The sequence below is a fragment of the Mustela nigripes genome, chromosome 2 (genome assembly GCF_022355385.1).
Source record: "Mustela nigripes isolate SB6536 chromosome 2, MUSNIG.SB6536, whole genome shotgun sequence".
NCBI classification, from domain to species: domain Eukaryota; kingdom Metazoa; phylum Chordata; class Mammalia; order Carnivora; family Mustelidae; genus Mustela; species Mustela nigripes.
The window spans coordinates 116,774,880-116,793,229 of NC_081558.1; the positions used below are offsets into that span (position 1 = coordinate 116,774,880).

General features: G+C 34.7%; 1 protein-coding gene across 8 annotated transcripts in view; it reads left to right on the plus strand.

Moving 5' to 3' along the window:
* The window catches only part of PEX5L (peroxisomal biogenesis factor 5 like), a 226,426-nt gene that overhangs the window by 119,716 nt on the left and 88,360 nt on the right, over positions 1–18,350 (plus strand). For 4 of the 8 annotated variants that reach the window (XM_059391484.1, XM_059391483.1, XM_059391480.1 and 1 more), the window contains 2 exons: positions 5,731–5,835; positions 14,391–14,502. The exons of 1 other annotated variant lie outside the window; for it this stretch is intronic. In XM_059391484.1, the coding sequence (XP_059247467.1) occupies positions 5,731–5,835; positions 14,391–14,502 (217 nt within the window). The remainder of the gene's footprint in view (positions 1–5,730; positions 5,836–14,390; positions 14,503–18,350) is intronic. 3 more of the 8 variants (XM_059391486.1, XM_059391485.1, XM_059391481.1) reach the window with 1 other exon arrangement.

Below are 18,350 nucleotides of genomic sequence, written 5' to 3' on the forward strand. Positions count from 1 at the left end.
CAGTGATATGGTAGAATGCAATACTTCCTAAAGTTCCTAGGATAGGTGACTACAGTAGAGTGCACCTGTCATCTGGCAAAACAGTGCTGTGGAAGAAAAACAGGATGGTAGGGAAGAACTTAATGGAGGCTCAAATGGAAACATTCTTTTTAAATGCCCTGTGTCATTATTTTAAACAGAGAGGCAATTTGTTCACTGCAACTTGGCTCTCCTATTAAGGAATCAAAAATCATATTATTTCTAGCTACAAACATATCCCTGAAGCAATAGGGAATTCATTATGATTTATGAATTCCACATATGAATCTCTAGTTAAGAGAATTCTGCCCATGCTTCCTAATTGTTTACATCTAAATCTGTGCTTCGTTCTGTATAATCACAGAAACAAGAATGGGACCAGTATGCCGAGATCTGGTTCTACTTGTAACACTTTTAACATTTAGAGAATATTCTGTTGCAGGAGGAGGATGGGCGTGAGTTGACTGCAACTCTGAGAGAATCAGCATGGTCTGAGCCCTCCGCTATGTTGGAAGAAAGCTACAGGAACACACCAAATGGGAAAGGACACAATATGGTAGGCAGGGATCACCGGCATTCAGAGGACACTAGGAAGCATTGCTCTGACGTTTTCCCAGGTTGGGAGTTTGAAGACAGCACGACACTTACCATGACATTTACCTTTCCAAGTGAAAGAAGGTTATCCTGGCTCTGCACATGAGAGATGAGACAGCCATCAGAAATTAGCCTTTTTTGTGGCCAGTTTCCTGCAGGAACGTTTAAGTCCAGGGTCCAGAATTTATGAGATATACAATTTTTCAGCTATAGGCAAAACTGAATATCATTTCATTTCAAACAGTGTTGTTGAAATAATATCAATGGCAGGTATTTGCTTGCATACATGTATATATGAAGAAATGTATGTAATACATTCATAATTATAAAGCTGATGGTAGTTTGCCTATTCTTAAAACATTCATCCTAAAACACTGTTTACTCTCCAATACTGTAAATATGAAACATTGAGAAAATCCACGAAAATGTCAAGGTTGTTATTTTTATTTTTTATGCCTGCTTTTTCTCAATTTTTGGCATGTATTAATTTTTAGAATTAAGACAAAAGGAAGTCTATTTTTTAAATTCATATATTAGATAATTTTGGGTTAGCTGAGATGTTTAGTATTGTAATCTTTTACTTTTCCCCTAATTTAGTATTTTTCCATTTCTTCTTTTGAATATCTCTAATGAAGACACTCTGGATTATTATTGATAGATTAGAAATAATAAACAATTTTTTTAAAAGATTTTATTTATTTGACAGACAGATCACAAGTAGGCAGAGAGGCAGGCAGAGAGAGAGGAAGGAAAGTGGGCTCTCCGCTGAGCAGAGAGTTCGATGTGGGGCTCGATCCCAGGACCCTGGGACCATGAACTGAGCCAAAGGCAGAGGCTTTAACCCACTGAGCCACTCAGGTGCCCCTAAACATAATTTTTAAATTATTATCTCCTTAGTAGGAGTAATAGAATCTGTAATTAGAAAATTGCTTTTGAATGGGCCATGTAACTGTGGCATTGCATACTGTATTTCATACACCCAAAATTTATCTGAGGAAAAATCCTAATAAAGATGTCATTTAATAGCATTGAGTTAACATTTAATAAGAATTAGAGTGATGCTACAACTTATAAACCTAATAAGATCTACAGAATAAAAAGAAGTATATATACATGAAATCTGTAGGTTAGTTTTCCACAAAGATAAAAGAAACAAAAATATCTTGTTCCCAGTATGCTCATGAGTGAAGTTATGGATAATTGATTATTACTGACCATTACACACTAAAGAAAAGATTTTTCAAAAAGTTTACTTAGATCCAGACTCAGTGATTATCCTGAGAAGTGGCTGCTTCTCAAAACCTGAGTGATATACACAACCTGTACCTATAGCCATCAGTGAGGAGGACATGGGAGAGAAGGAAGCACGTGGGCTGGGAGGCAGCTCAACCACATACTAGCTTTGAGGTCTTGGCTAAATCACACCATCTCTGAGCCTCACTATCTACCTAGCAAAGATATCTTGTACCTCACAGAGCTTTCATGCAATCGTATAGGTAAAACACCTAGCCAGAGTGCCTGGCATATAGCAGCTTCTCCAAATAATTTAGTTCCCCTCACTATGAGACCAGCCTGCTGCCAGTACCTCCTCATCCAAAGACATCTGGTAGCTTCACAGCCTGAGAAGATCCTGTGATTTCAGTATTTTGTACTCTGTTGTTTATATACTATATTAACAGAGGGAGTGAGCCAAAATTGGGTTTTCTTAATAAACGTTAATATCATTCACTGTACTACCTGTGTTTCATTCATTTATGCCTGGTCTTATAATAGAAGTTAATAAAAAGATTATTCTCAAGAATTATATATTTATATATTATATATATATAATATATATCTATTTATATATTTCACTGGGAAGGAAACAAAATGATAAAAGAAACCAAGAAGTATTGAAGAATTCTTACAACAACTCACCAAGAAAAAAAAACAGAAATTTCTCCACATGGTGATGTTTTCCAAACAGTCAAAACCATCTCAAGAAATTCAATAAGGAAGTGGGGAAAGGTGATTTTGAAGTATTATTTGAAAAGAAATCAGCTGAAATAAATTACTGGCGGTTTCCCAATGTGATAATCAACTTGTAACCTTTCTCTGTTCTTTTCTGTTATTGCTAAGAATTACATAGAAGCATACAGGCTTAATGTAATCTAAATCCACTTATATGCTTGAGTGTGTATTTCATTATTGCCGTCTCTGTGTTGTTTCAGGTAATAGATTAATACTGAATCTTCGATGTGGTTATATTTAGAAAATTGTGCTTGAAGTCTGGATAATTATGCATATACAGTTGTTACAATGTATTAAGCCACTGACTTCAAAAAAGGAAAAAAACTTGTATGGGTGTATTACTGTAGGTCCTGTAGAGCTGCTGATAAGCAAAAATGAATAGTTCCATGAATTGCCAAATCAATTCTCAGCCAGGTTCTGAATTCTAGAAGTGTTCCCCCACAAGATAAATGGACAAATCAGAAATAACACAGCTTGATTTTAAGATAGCAGGTGGAGGTGGCAATATGGTCTAAGAGAAATCTTGCTCTGATAGATGAGTGTATTCATTTGATTTGACAGTGGGTTTAGACACTATATCTGGAACCATGGAGATGTCATTGTGGCAGACCTTCCCGTTCTGTTCTCATACTGTACCACCCTTGCCCAAAAGTGAGGCTCATGGGGTAATAACTCAAAAGTCAAAAGGCTATAAAGAAAAAAAGTTGCTAGCAGGCACTAACATGGGTATCATGACTCTTTTCAGGTAGTAGGTGTAACCTTGAAGAAAAAGTGGCACTGTCTTCAAAAAAGTGACCTGACCCTGGCTTTGGTGGGTTTTTCTGCAAGAAATAAAAAGCACCGCATGTGTTTATTATACATCCTTTCTAGCTGACCACTGCTTTGTTCTAGAGTTCAGCATGAAAGGACTAATTTTTATTTTGTTTTGTTTTTTGTTTTAGTAAAATGGCATGTCCGTTGCTAATACTAGCCATAATAGTTGCACATGTGAAAAATATCTTTATATAGCTCATGATTGGTAGCATTTCAAATAAATGGTATATTGAAATATTGACCTGAAATTTTTTGAGATGCTTATCAATTGACATTTTTTTTCTTAGCGCAAGAACAGATTCTGAATTATTATTATTATTTTAAAATTATACCTTGTAACATTAGATTTGTTCATTTAAATATATCAGGAATTTAAATATAAGCATGCCACTTTGTTTATTGCTATATTATTAGAACTTCGTGGAGCATGGAAAGAATTCTTCACAAATGATTTTGCTCTTTTCAAATAATAAACTGCAAAGATTTTTGTTAAAAACTGTATTTAGTCTGTAAATGAGTGTAGCTTTTAAAGCCTTATCACTTTATAGTATGTAATGTTTCATCCAAGTAATTTTTATATTTTGAAAAAATGTTAAATAGTTTAATAGTGCCATAATAAATAGTTTCTCAGAATGCAGAATGGTATTCATCTCTGTTTTAGGAAGTTCACCTTGCTTCATAAAGAAAAAACCTGCGATTGTTATGCATCCCAATTTGTTATGCAGTAGATCATTGTCCTTCTTTATCTTTCCAGAAGTCAGTTATTTTAAGAATTGCGGCCTTATAAACTTTTCAGAATACATATGGAAATTACTGTTATATGTGCTAAATAAAAATCTCAGTAATTGATATCCTATCGTGGAGATAACACATTATCATTCAGTAATGCTCGTTCTGTTAAGTCCAAACAAACTCAAGGCACTTCCAGCATTGTAAAGAGATTCACACATTTTAAAATCTAATAACTGCAGAGAAATTGTTTCTTTGTTTTCATTAATAAAACCTGCCACTCATTACATTTTAGAAAGGCAATGCCTGAGAAAATAGGCAGTTTTGCTTCCTAGAGTAAACCTACCTTCTAAATACTTAAACCCCTGTGTGAGTCCAAGATCATAATATAATTTCATCCTTTTTTGCTGCATGAAAACTATCAAGATTTATCAATCTCTGGAGTTAATATTGACCCTAGCTCTTAATTCCTTTTCAGATAACAAACCCCCATATATCCATTTTTTTAATCTTTGCCTATGATATCCCTATATGCTACATTTGTATTTTAAGTAGATTTAGAACACAGATACTCATATGTACTTCTCAGTATAAAATTATTTCTTTCGGGAGGCTTTGCCCAGAGACCTGAAAAAATGGAAGCTTTTGTTTTTAAAATGCTTAAAGAGTATTTAATTTTTACATAGTATAAGATGTTTCTAATTGGGTTATGAAAGTGATATTTTGTTTTGTTTTTTCCATTCACATCTACTCACAAAAACTTAATAATCCAGTAAACTAAAAAGACAAAAAGCCAGCATACCCCTTTATAGTCCAAAATTATACTTCTTGAGACAAAAAAAATGTGGGGATATATGTATCAGTGCTTCAATTATTTATTATCCTTTATTTATACCTAGATTCTTCGCAATCCTCTAATTAAAAGGCATTTCTAAAACCCTATTAAAATTCTTTGCTTTCAAAATCATTGAGAGTTGAAAAATTTTTCACCAAGATCATACCATCTCCACAAAATATACAAGCTGGGTGAATTTCTGGGATGTTAGGCTGTTGAAGAATTTTTAGAAGTTTTATGACACTTTTACTCTTTTTATGCCCGATCCACTAAAAAAATGACAGAGTCCAGGGACCACCCAGCAAAATCCCTTTGGGGAGTCAGACACTGATCCTGATCCCTATCTCCGACTCCTCACTGTCATGCAAAACATTTAAGGATGTTATAAGAACAGTTAGTAAATGAACTAGGCAATCCATAGCGTTTTTAAATCAATACTATAAAAATTATGTTCATGTCATGTAAATTGCCTTAAAATATATTATACATATAAAATACTATGTTAAAATTAAATATGTCAGCTGTAAAGGTGAAAAAGTAGCTAACTAAAAGTTCACAAATAATCTCTTTTCAGATTTTGTGTGTTTTCTCCTCAGCCAAAAGCCTCAAGATTCACTTGCAGCAGCCTACCTCTTCATTTATGTTGGATTGCTCTTTAAACATTAGAATATCTTGTAATAATAAGTAAAAATTTCTCCTGACACAAGTCATTGTTGATTTCACTGTTATAGGGAAAAGGCTCTAGGGCGGCAGATAAGGCTGTTGCCATGGTGATGAAGGAGATACCGAGGGAGGAGTCTGCTGAAGAAAAGCCCCTCCTAACTATGACATCACAGGTGGGCAGACCCATAGGGTTCCTGTAGGAAGCTGACATATGTTAATATATCAGACATTGTGATTTTTAACTAGCAAAAAAACAAAACAAAACAAAACAAAACATTAACTTGAACCAATTTTTAAAAAACACAGTTTCAATGAAACAATTATACAATATAAAATGAAAACCAAAATTGCTAAAAAAAAAAAAAGGAAAATTCCATCATTTAGTTATTTGTGGATGTTAATTTTCATTACTCAACTTTAGTTTTAAAAAAATGTATGTGCAAGTAAACCATGTTGCTACTTTATAAAGGAATCTTGTTAACTTTGGGAAAGAAATAACAATTAAGCTAATGGTACATTTGAACAACAACCAAAAAAAAAAAAAAATCAAATTCCTGTGAATAAATACAAGTTCTATTGTATACATATGTCAGTTTACCAGTAGAATATCTAAATTTTCTTAAATGTTAAATATATTTATGTTGTGACTATGCATACTACATATATGTCTATACATATTTATGTGGATAACTAATTTACAGGAATGAGCCAGAAGTCCCTGAGTCCCCATGCAGAAAATGGCATTTGTGACCTCTCTTATACTTAGTGACCTTGACAACAAAAATATCATCTCTATTATAAGCGCATGAGAGCCATTTTCAGCATTTATTATAACAAGTATTGAAAAAAGTTTGCATTTGTATGCAAAGACACGCTGAGACTGTGAATCCTGTATGTCCTCAGGGGCTTTTGAAACACCCTGTAAAATCCACATAAATATGTATAATATACTCATCACCACTCTGTGGAACTATCAGTTTTAAATTCTTAAATGAAAAATATTTTTACTTGCATTTATCTTATAATTTAGATTAGATTGTTATCTTAAACATTTCTTTTTCTCTGTAATGCAATAGTAAATGCAGTGATTCAGTTCCAATTATATGAACATGTCTAGAATTAGAAACATGTCCATTTACAGTCCTCATGAAAGGCATTTATATCAAAAGCTAAATTATGGCAACTTATTTTTAGAATATCATCAGATCCCATCCTCAGCTGCTGCCAACATGTGTGGTTTTAGTTTATTCTAAACACTGTGTTGTAAGTAATGAAAATCATAACAACATACAACAATCAAAATTGAATAATAATAAAAGTTATCAAAGATTCCTAGGACTTTGGGATAAATTTTGTATTGCGAGTTTTTTATCCATAAAGAAGAGATGCTTCTTCCCAATCACACAGAGGAGTAGTAGTTAGAAATTTCTTCATATTTACCAAGGTCTCCATTCCCTACATAATTTATAGAGTAAAACATATACAGTTTTACCTTGATCTCCTGGCCTTTGTAGAATCCGTGTCCAAAATATTCAGCTCACAATTCCTCAGGTAAATGCTATGGGAGGTGAGAACTAGTTGGAAGTTCTTGGTTAATGATAGCCATGTTCATTAGCAGATAAGAGCTACCCAGAATCTCCATTGGCATAGTTGTGCTCTAACATATCATTCAGAATATCACAAGTTAGGACAGACTCGAGCACCCAAAATTCTTTTCCCTAAACCACACATTGCTATGTGCTTTCCAGTAATCCCTTTCAAAGATCCAAAATTGCCATTATAACTTAAGCTTGAATTTAAAATTTAATGCAAAATGATACTTTTTATTTTTTAATTTAGAAAAGAAATTGTGATTATTACCGTTTTTTCATATTCAGAACATTTGTGTGTAGCAAGTTCCTTCTTTAATCCCTGTCTAATGTTGCATTGACTGTTTTTGAGGTACTAGTTACAATTTTACTGCATGAAGATTATGTAATGCTTTCTCTAATGCATCATCTTTTTGTTGCATACTGGGTAGTTTATGAATCAGCAAACAGAGTTCTGATTCATAAAATGTAATGCACCTGTTGTGTTGATGACCTTATGGAACTAATTCAGTGACAGCTGTGATACAATTATTTCTCAGTCAAATGCAGCTTTATTAGTTGACATACTTTTTCCACTGTACACAAGTGGCTTCTTTCCTGCTATGCACCAGTGGCGTGCACAAGCCAAAAAGCAGCAGAATGATCTGAAAAAGTGAGTACTTCTCATAGCAACCATAGCATCCAGTCTGTGCACCATACCACATTCTTACTTGTTATCTTGTGTGAATGTATTAGTGTCTTGAAATATGTTTGTCCCAGCATCTCCTATAAAGCCCCTTATGACATAGCACTACATAATACTGAATACATTGACTCATCTTCATCACTGGTATGTCAAAGCCAGCTGCTCATTCATAGATTCCAGATATGTCTGAAGCTAATTGCTGCTCTCTCAACAATGTCCTTAGGACAACCATAACTAGTTAAATACAAAATAAGTTCTTAAAACCCTGGGTTCATAACTTAATAACTGTTCGGTCAACGGGTTTTAAGTGTAGAAAAGTTTATATTGAAGGATTTTTTGTATTATGTGATTATTACAATCACTTTTAGAGGGATTTAGCCAAACATACACCAGTGAAGTCATGTATAGTATGCTGAACAAATTGAACTAAAACAGAAGAGTTGGCTGGGTGACCTGAATTCAGAAATTTCCGGGCCCCTGAAAGTTGCTTTTTGTTTAATTCAGTTATTAATTCTGTATTAACAAACATATGTCAAGTACTTCATAGAAGCTCAGGGTCATGCTGTCCTAGACGAACAACTTAAGTCAAGCAGTATGTAAACAAGTGTGCATTGATGGAAGATCTGAAGGAAAAATAATATGCCCTCAAGTCTTTAAAGGAAACGGTTTCTTTAGGCCTGGGCTGTCCAGCACAGGAGCTACTAGCCATATGTGGCTATTGAGTGCTTTGGGGCTCCCAACAATTGAGATGTGCTCAAAGTATAAAACACACACCCGATTTTGAAGATTTAGACCTAAGAAAAGTAATATAAACTATAACACTAATAATGTTTTATTGATTGCATGTTGAAATGATCATTCTTTGATACATTGGGCTAAATAAAATACATTCTTAAAATTATTTTTCAACAGTTTCTTTTCAATTTTTTTGAAGTGGCTACTAGAAAAATTTAAATTATCAGGTTCTCATGGTAGCTCTATTGTACAACACTCCTCTAGACTGTAATAAGTTAATCCAGTTTGAGGATAGAAGGATCAACTATGTGCCAAAGGATTGATTGTGTCATAAAAAATTATTCTTCTTTATGAGAATGAAATTATATTAGCAAATTTTTTTTCTCATAAGGAACCATCAAAAGTTTCCATTTTAACCACATCCCCTGGTACTTCTTTTTAGCAAAATACATCCCATTCATTTTTTGTTACAGAACATAGTATCTTAAAACTATGTATTTCAGATGTCTTCTTGCTAAGGGAATTTTTTTTTTTTTTTTTTGCAAGCTCAGCCTTTGTGTTTCTATCTGTCCCCACTCCTTATACCTTGATACTGAAAATATTTTTGTGTCTGATAAACATAAAAAGAATAATATCCTTGTTTGGAAAAATGTTCTCAAGGCTACTAAATACAATCTTGTTTGGATTTCTGTTACCAGCCTGATATAATTGCTTTATGTTCTCCAGCTTGCCTCAGTGTTGGTACTGCCCAAGCTGTAAACAGTAATATCTGTTCATTTCCCCATGAAAAGATTCACATTTTTAAGTCTAACTTTTCTGTCAAGAAAGTAGTTCTAGTCGGTGGACATTTAGATCAAGTCAAATAGTTAAAAGTGATTACATGGTTATCCTTTACTGGAAGCGCCCCGGGACCCAACGTAGGAACATAGGTAGAGGGAGGAGAGCAGAGCAGAACCATTAGTACTATTACCAGCTCACAAGAAATTAATTCTGTCAGGTGTCAGAGTTACTATATATGACAAAACTCTCAAAGTATGAATACTTAAAGGAAGCATGCTAATGATCTAGTGAGTCGTCTTGTCTTTTCAATGGATTGAGTCAGTTAACAAAACTTATCATTAGTCTTGATAAGGTCACTATTTTGATGGGCATTGCACAAATTTCTAAACTTGCATAGGACTAATAAAGCCATAAACAAGTAGTGCAATTACAAAATTATGAATGAAAACCTACTTAAAAAATGACACATATTTTAATCAACAATGTCATAAATAATAAAGGAATTTCCAAAATACATAAAGATATATATATTAAAATTATATATGTATATATATATATATATAACATAGGAAAAATCTTTATTTTTTTCTATTATTTAGATGAGGTTAGAGACATGGTATATCACTACCAATTTTTTAGGTCAACAATTCAGCTATAAGATACTTTTCTTTTTTTTTTTTTTTTTTTAAAGATTTTATTTATTTATTTGACAGAAATCACAAGTAGATGGAGAGGCAGGCAGAGAGAGAGAGAGGGAAGCAGGCTCCCTGCCGAGCAGAGAGCCCGATGCGGGACCTGATCCCAGGACCCTGAGATCATGACCTGAGCCGAAGGCAGCAGCTTAAACCACTGAGCCACCCAGGCGCCCCTATAAGATACTTTTCAACTGTTTTTCAGCTTACTAGCTTCAGTGTTTTAACTTTTAAAACTATTCTTTAAGTACTAAAATGTTTAAAAATAAATACAAAATATTTCACTTTAAACCAAAGCAACAGTTTGAGATCATCAACCTGGAGTGTAGACGTATGGGATAATGAGTTATTGCCATTTACAGAACTTGTTTTATCATGTAAAATGTATTTTGGTTTGGATTTAATTCTTAGTGATAGAAGTTATCACAAACACTTAGCTCTATATTTTTTTAATGAACCACCTAAGCAGTATATTGTTTAAAGGTAAATAAACATAGATTAAAGTCATAAACTATATATATAAACATACACTGGAGTTAAGTAACAGGAAGTATTTAAAGGCAAAATACTCTACTTTCATCTTAGTTAAATACTCCCCTATAGTTTAGATTACATAATTAATTCAAATTTTTAACACCAAAATTAGAGAAATTCAAGTTGAACTAAGTCAAATGCATTTTTAGATAAAGTTTTAAAATAGACAATAATTTATTAAAGCTGGATGTGATTATCTGCATTCTGCTCAATACTAAACACAGTATTGATATAAAATAAGAACTAATTTGGTGACTAATATTAGCCATATCAACTGACTGGTCTAAGTCATAAGTAAATTGAAGGCATTTGACTGAATATTTCATTCACAACCTATGATTACAAGGCAAGTATAAATTTTCAATAGTCGGTTGAATTCTGGGTGACCAGGAAACACCTCCATGCAAGTACTCAACTATCTTCTTACTCCTGCAGTTTCCCTTCGTTTTCAATGCCCACTGATCATATAAGGGTTTTCCCTCAAAGTCTTCAAATTTGCATCTCTGATTTAAAACCCCTGAGTGAGGCAGTAGTGTTGTCTTGAAGTGTCACTGGCCTCCCATTTGTACTGGTCTATTTCCTTCTTCCAAGGATGGCGTGGGGCACACCTATGCCCTTAGTTTTCTCATTAGGCTTTCATTCTTAGCATCCTTGACTGTTTGGTAGAACACTTGCATTTGGAAATGAATCTTTAGGTAACTCTAGGTTCCCAAATTTTTAAATAATGTGAAGCTGGGGGAAAGTGGACTTAGATTTATGATTTAAAACCTGCCAGGAAACTGGTCTACATTTCTGAGGACTACTGGCTTCTCTGTGAACTGACCCAGTATGAAATTGAAGATGGTCATGTAATCATTCTTTTGTACAATTCACCATTCAGTTTGACTATGAATCAGTCACTATTTATTAAACTACAGCTATAAGATACAAAAGTTAACTGGGTAAGATCCCTATGACCTCAAAGGGGTCATTGTCTTAGAGGAGGAAATCAGGTAAAATGGAAGTCTAAGACTGAGTAAAACCTAGGAACATGGAGATACTCTAAGAAGGCCCTCACTGCCTCCTGCTGAAGGTTTCCAGACCTTGTGCCAGTGGAATGGGATCCTGAAAAAGAAGTGAGAATCTGTCACCATTAGAAAGGCTTGAACTGATTTAAATATTGAGAAGAGGAACATAAGAAATGAACATTTTAAATGTAAACAAAGTGAGGAGACAAAGGCCCTAAAAACTAATCAGGTGGATCATTTTAACTCAGATATGATAATCTGATTGATCCAAATTGAAATCACTCTAACTTAATTATTTTAAAAAGTGGAAAAATTTTGACTCACGTTTTATTATTTTTATAACATCAATATACTCTGTACTCAAAGGATGAAATGAGGTAAGTTCATAAAGCATTTTCAAACTGAAGACAGCAATTCTAAGCAAAAGCCAGTAAGTCATATCCCACCACTAAATAAGGAGAGAATAAATGGCATATAGTTTGGAAGCAAAGCTGAAGGGAAATCTTTGGGGGATTCAGCTCAGTTTGCAAGTGTCCTTTATGACCTAAAAGATTTACTTATTCTCAGGTCACCATAGAAAAACCATAGATTTGTTTGAAAATGAGGAGGGGGTCATGTGAAAAGCTACTCCTATCTATACAAATAAAAATAAAATAGGACTTGGTCTGGCTAAAATAATGATTCTCAAATTCATCCAGCTGAAGACAGAATTCAAAATTGGACTGCTCAAAACAGATATTTTATATCCTCAGCCTCTGCAAAGTCACTGTCCCATTTGGTAGGCATTTATTGATCCCCTATTACATGAAAACATTCTATTTGAAGTTGTGAAAGATAGTATGAGTAAGATGTAGCCTCCGACCTCAGAGCTTATAAGAAACGGGTTCATGATATTTCTTGTTTTATCTTCCATATCTCCATCAAAACCAAAAACTTTCAATTCCCAAATTAGCTTTCCATGCTATCTAAAATCTGGCCCTTCATCTTTTTCACCCCAGAGACCTGCCACCATCCCCCACTCCAACCCCAGCATTTCCCAACAGGCAGACTGTGCTCCACTTTGAAAAACATGGACTCAGAATGTAGTTTGTTATTTTGCTTAAGGAACAGCTCAGTTATGGGAATTGGGCAGACCTTACACTCCCTCAGTCTGGGTGTGACATGTGTTGGGAAACTAGATAGTAGGTGTGGGAAGAGGCAGAGGCCTTATGAGGCAAAGGAGAAGCCATGCCTCCGTTCTGGGCACCTGAGGGACTCCCTAAGCATCCCCCTCTTTGATATTTCTTTCCTCCTGTGCTGAGAAAATCTGAGAATACTACAAGTGCTTCCTCCGGAAAATAAGTTTGAACTTTCATGAAGAGAGAGGCTCTAAAAAAAAAAATCCTATTACCTTTGACAAACAGACCTGCCTAAAAGGACAAGGCCTTTCAATTAAGTGGGCCTTTTCCTTTGCTTTTCCATTTAGATATCTATGTCAACAAGGGCATTTCTAGAAATCTCCTATCAAATTCAGACTATAATTTTTTAGTGTTTACAACTAAATGTATCTGTGGAGATCTAACACCCTGGTCTTCTAAAACTATAGTTAATTTAGGCCCATTTTACACATCTACTCACAGAGCTGTGATTCAGGAATAAATTATTAGTCCCTGTGTTTACAAAAGAATTTAAATATATCCAAAATAAGAAAATAAGACTTCATTTTCGTCTCTCAAAATACAGCCTTACAAGTCAGTATTTGAAAATCTAGAGATTTGGGGGCACATCTTTTTCTTAGAACAAGTAGAAAACTAGACAGCTATTCCCCTTTTAAGAAATGCCAATCTAAAAACTCCTGAAAAACTCAGACAGTTAATTTAGGAATTAACCACTTGCATATCATGAGTATATTTATTTCCCTTACCATGGAAACAGAACCTAAGGAAGTCTGGATTCTAAGAGGTGCAAAAGAACTAAAAGTAAATAATTGGCTGCCACTGATCATTAAAGACCGACTAAATATCACACTGAATGATTTCTGGAATTAGGGAACGAGCCAATGGGAAAAGACAACTGAATTGATAGAAATCCATTTTGCATATAGATTTTCAGAAACATATCTAGTGGATACCTATACAGTTAGTATAGGTATTTCCTACTCTCCCCAAATAATGCTTGTCATGAACCACAGAAGCATCCCAAGGAAATGTAAGGAAGGATATGTGCCCATAGATGACTTGAGCTTTTTAAGAGAGAGAGGCAAGGAGAACATTGATCCACACACATAGAGCTCTGTGTGGGCGTACTTAATCACACAACGCGGACTGCCCGCCCTAACCAGAATGTGTCACCTCAGCATCTGAGGCCACGCTTCCGGGTCTCAGTAACATTTTATCCACTTGAAGAGTAGGAACTGTGATTCAAGAAGAGTCATTTTCTACATTTGAAATTCAGAGAATAATTCTAAAACAGTTCTAGGAGGGGAAAAAAAAAAAAAAGGCTTGAGCTTTAAAACTGAAGTTGGCTGCATCGAAAATATGTTGACAATGCTAAAAGGCTCATTCCCCATCCCTTGATATTTTTTTTCTTTCTTGTCCCTCCCTATTTATTTGTTTATTTATTGATTGATAGGCTTGCTATTCTCATTTCGTTGCAAGGCTGCATTGTAATTCATCCTATTCTGCAGTTTAACAAAGCCCTTTGATACCTGTGTTCATTTGTTCTCAGCTGGTGAATGAGCAGCAAGAAAGCAGACCCCTCTTGAGTCCCTCCATCGATGACTTTCTCTGTGAAACCAAATCGGAGGCAATAGCAAGGCCAGTAACGTCCAACACAGCCGGTAATTCTTTCATTTTAACTGATCCTCAAGTAGAGCTCATTTTCACTACAGTGAAATGCGTATTTTCTCTCTGGGATGCGTTTTAAGTGGAGAGTGATCTTTGCAACCAAACGAAAGTTGAGGACATACAATATTCCACATAAACTAATACATAGGTTTGTATTCTAGAAGAATCCGCAGTGTAGTTTACCCAACCAACTTTGCGAACAGTAGCACACCACTATCCATATAAATCATTTCTCTATGCCTACCTACCTCTTTGCATCTCAAGTCACATTACAAGGAGTCTTTCAAACAATAGCATCTATTTCAGAGTAAGGTTTTTCAAAATTCTGGCTGGAAATACTGTGTATGACCAAAGTCCAGTAAAATTAAAATTTAGGCAGCCCCTTCAAGTGATTGAGATATTGGAAACATTATAGAGCTAATTTCATTTTTCTGTCACGTAAATGTGTTACTTGTTTCCTCTTATGACAATTTATTTGAACATTCTTCTGGAATTAAACCTACCCAGACAGTGAACTCTCATTTGTATAGGCCCGAGTAAGTATCATCCCACTAGTGAGTGGATGCAGGATGCCACTGGGATGAATCACACCTCCCTTAGTCCCCTCTGCATTTTTCAATTCTCACAGATGCTAGTCAGGGCTCACCCCGAGAGAGCTACGTAAGATCTGACGTAACGCTACTTTTCGCCTTCTATATCAGAGGCCGCCTTTCTGCATTGATTTTATTCAGTCAGAGTTCACATTCAAAGGCAGGTTGTTCAAATAAGGATGAAAAAATAGTGTTCAGAGTCAAAGAACAAAGGCTACATTGGATTTCAGGAGAGAGTTTAATGGAGAAAGGAGAGAACAATTATGTACTGTCTTCTTCTGTTTTCCCATCGTGTCCTCAGCTTGATATTGCCTGCTGTATTTTCATTATACTTTTAAGTAAGTGAAGAAAATCGTGGGTGAAGGATTTCCCTTAAATGCTAAAAATTACAACCACAAAAAAATTACAACCCAGCTGTAAAAATTACAACCCAAGATAGAGATACTTAATGCAGGAGGGTAGTCCGGGACCTCTGGGTCAAACTTGGCAACATTAAACCCCATCTGTGCCACTTAGCAGCTCTTCACCTTGGGCAAGTTACTTGACTAAGTCTCTTTCCTCCTCTGCAACAGCAACATCTATATCTCATAGGTTACTTGAGAAGATGAAATGAAGCAATCTATGTAAGCCCTTCCTTAACACCATGTAAGCTCTAACAGATGTTACCATTACTGTTAGATATCAGGTTAGAAAACAGTATACCCAACACTCCCCTTTTCAGATGCATTAACCTTCTACCACACAAAAGCAATCATTTTCTAAATTCAACTATTATTTCGAGAGATCAAGCAAATAAAATTGTATTTGGTACATTTAAGCAGGAAATTAAATAAGTTCGGATCCTACCAGATCAGATTTATCCTCCCTATCTATGAAACTGAAGCTCACCCCTCCAAAACTAGAGAGCTACCTTTAGAAAAATGCAGATGTCTCTACTTTCAGGAAAATCCATAAGAACTGGATGCACAGAGAAGTTCCTACTGTTCAAAAAAAAAAAAAAAAAGCTGCAAAGCATAGAATTTTCAGATCTTGATTCCAGTACCTTCTGCATTTTCCAACTCCCACTGATGCTAAAACTAAGTCATTTAGGAAGGGCCCACCAGAGAGAGCAACATAATATTTAATTCAAAAGTCACTTTTCACATTGAGTTTTCTAATATACAAAAAAGGCTTGCAAAATATTGAAAGAAAAAACCTCAAAAGAATATGTAATTTCTTATTATTGCAATATGATAGTATTGCCTTCTGTATTCATTTTCTAGGCTTTCATGACAAAATACCAAAAACTGAGTGAATTATACAACAGATATTTATTGTCTTGCAACTCTGGAAGCTAGAAAGCCCAAACAAAGGTGTCAACAGGGCCATTTCTCTGAAGTTGCAGTGCCCAGGAAGAAACTGTCCTAGGCCTCTTACCTAGTTTCTGGTAGTTCCTTGGCTCATGGCATCTTCATATGACATTCTCCCTGTCTGTATGTTTTCCTGTGTGTGTCTGTCTCTGTATCCAGATTTCCCTTTTTCATAAGGACACCAGCCATATTGGATTAGGCGCCTACTCCAATATGACTCTTCTTAACTAATTCTATTTCCAACAGCCCTATTTCCAATAAAGTCACATCCCAAGGTACTAGAGGGTTAAGACTTCAACATAAGAATTTTGGGTGGGAATACCTATCAGTCCACAATACCCTCCAAAGTAGAGGTTCAAGAAAAATGGTATTTTGAGACTGTGTGGTTTCCTTTTCTTGTCCTCATCACTCAGTACAGCTGGGTCAAACAGATTCTTATCCTGAAGGAATACTCTTATTTGATGTGTTTTTTTGTTTTGTTTTGTTTTTTGGGGTTTTTTTTTTTTGGTGGGCAGTTAAGCGTCTGACTTTTTTTTTTTTCCTTAAAGATTTTATTTATATATTTGGGAGAGAGAGAATGAGAGGGGAGGGGTCAGAGGGAGAAGCAGACTTCCCGCCAAGCAGGGAGCCCAATGTGGGACTCAATCTGGGAACTCTAGGATCATGACCTGAGCCAAAGGCAGTTGCTTAACCAGCTGAGCCACCCAGGTGCCCCTGATGTGTTTTTTAATCTTAAAAGTATATCTCAAGGCAGAAACACTGTATATTTTTAAAACCTAAGAAATATACTTTTCAAAAAATATTACAGAACGTATTATTTGGTATCTCAATATGCAACATTATTATACATCTTTAAAAAGGAAAAATTTTTATCATACATATACCTTGGAAAGAATTCTAATCTGGTCCAATAATTTTATAGCTAAAGTTTCTGGACAAAAGATACAGTTATCATTTTCTGTCTAAATTTCTAATAAAAATACTAATTTTAGATAAAGCATTGTCATTTTATAGAATAGTATGAAATTACATTGAGAAATCAGGACAGTTATTGAACTTTAAGTGTCTGTTACATTCCTGGTGTTATTTATATCCTTACACTTAAAGAATGGATATTAAATAATCTTGGAGTAAAATATGGAAGAAAACCTGCTTCAAGCTTATACCAAGTCAATCAAGAAGAAATTTGAAGAACCTTGTGTTCTGAGAGGCATTTGTACTTGGCATTTTCTTCTAATGAAAAAATTAAGCTAGTGTGCCACTATCATAACACTTACTTAAATATTTAAGGAATATAGTTCTTATATAAATTAGTTCTGAATACAATATGGATAATATTTATCTCTTCCAAATGTCTCTCAGATGATAAGGTTTTTTCCTCTACTGACTTTAAGAGAACATATCAATCTCCTGTCTCATAGAAGTTCTAAACTATATGCTTTTTCTTAAGTGTTTAATTATCTTTTTTTACTTTCTACTTGTTTCTACTTTAGGATTAACTTTTTGTCATCCCATAGTGATAATATCAAGCAGATCAAATAAGAATGTTTTTAATTTCTTTGCCATTAATCCCCTAAATTATCTTTTAATTCATCTGTGATCTAGATGATAGCTAATTCCATGGCCCTCTCAAACTGTATCCCTAAATGGTATGTAAGCTAAAATCACTGCTAATATCCTGGATTTTAAAATGACAAATAAATACATTGTTTCAGATGCATATATCAAATGCTTGGAACGTAACTAGACAATGGATGTTTTTTAAGATCATGATTACATTACAGAACAAATGCATACTGTAAAATTTGCAATAATAACTTGTTGGTCGGTAATCTCCCCAAAAATCTAACATATGTCAAAGTACAAGAAAGATTCTTTCCTAAAAACCAAGTAAAACAGGAG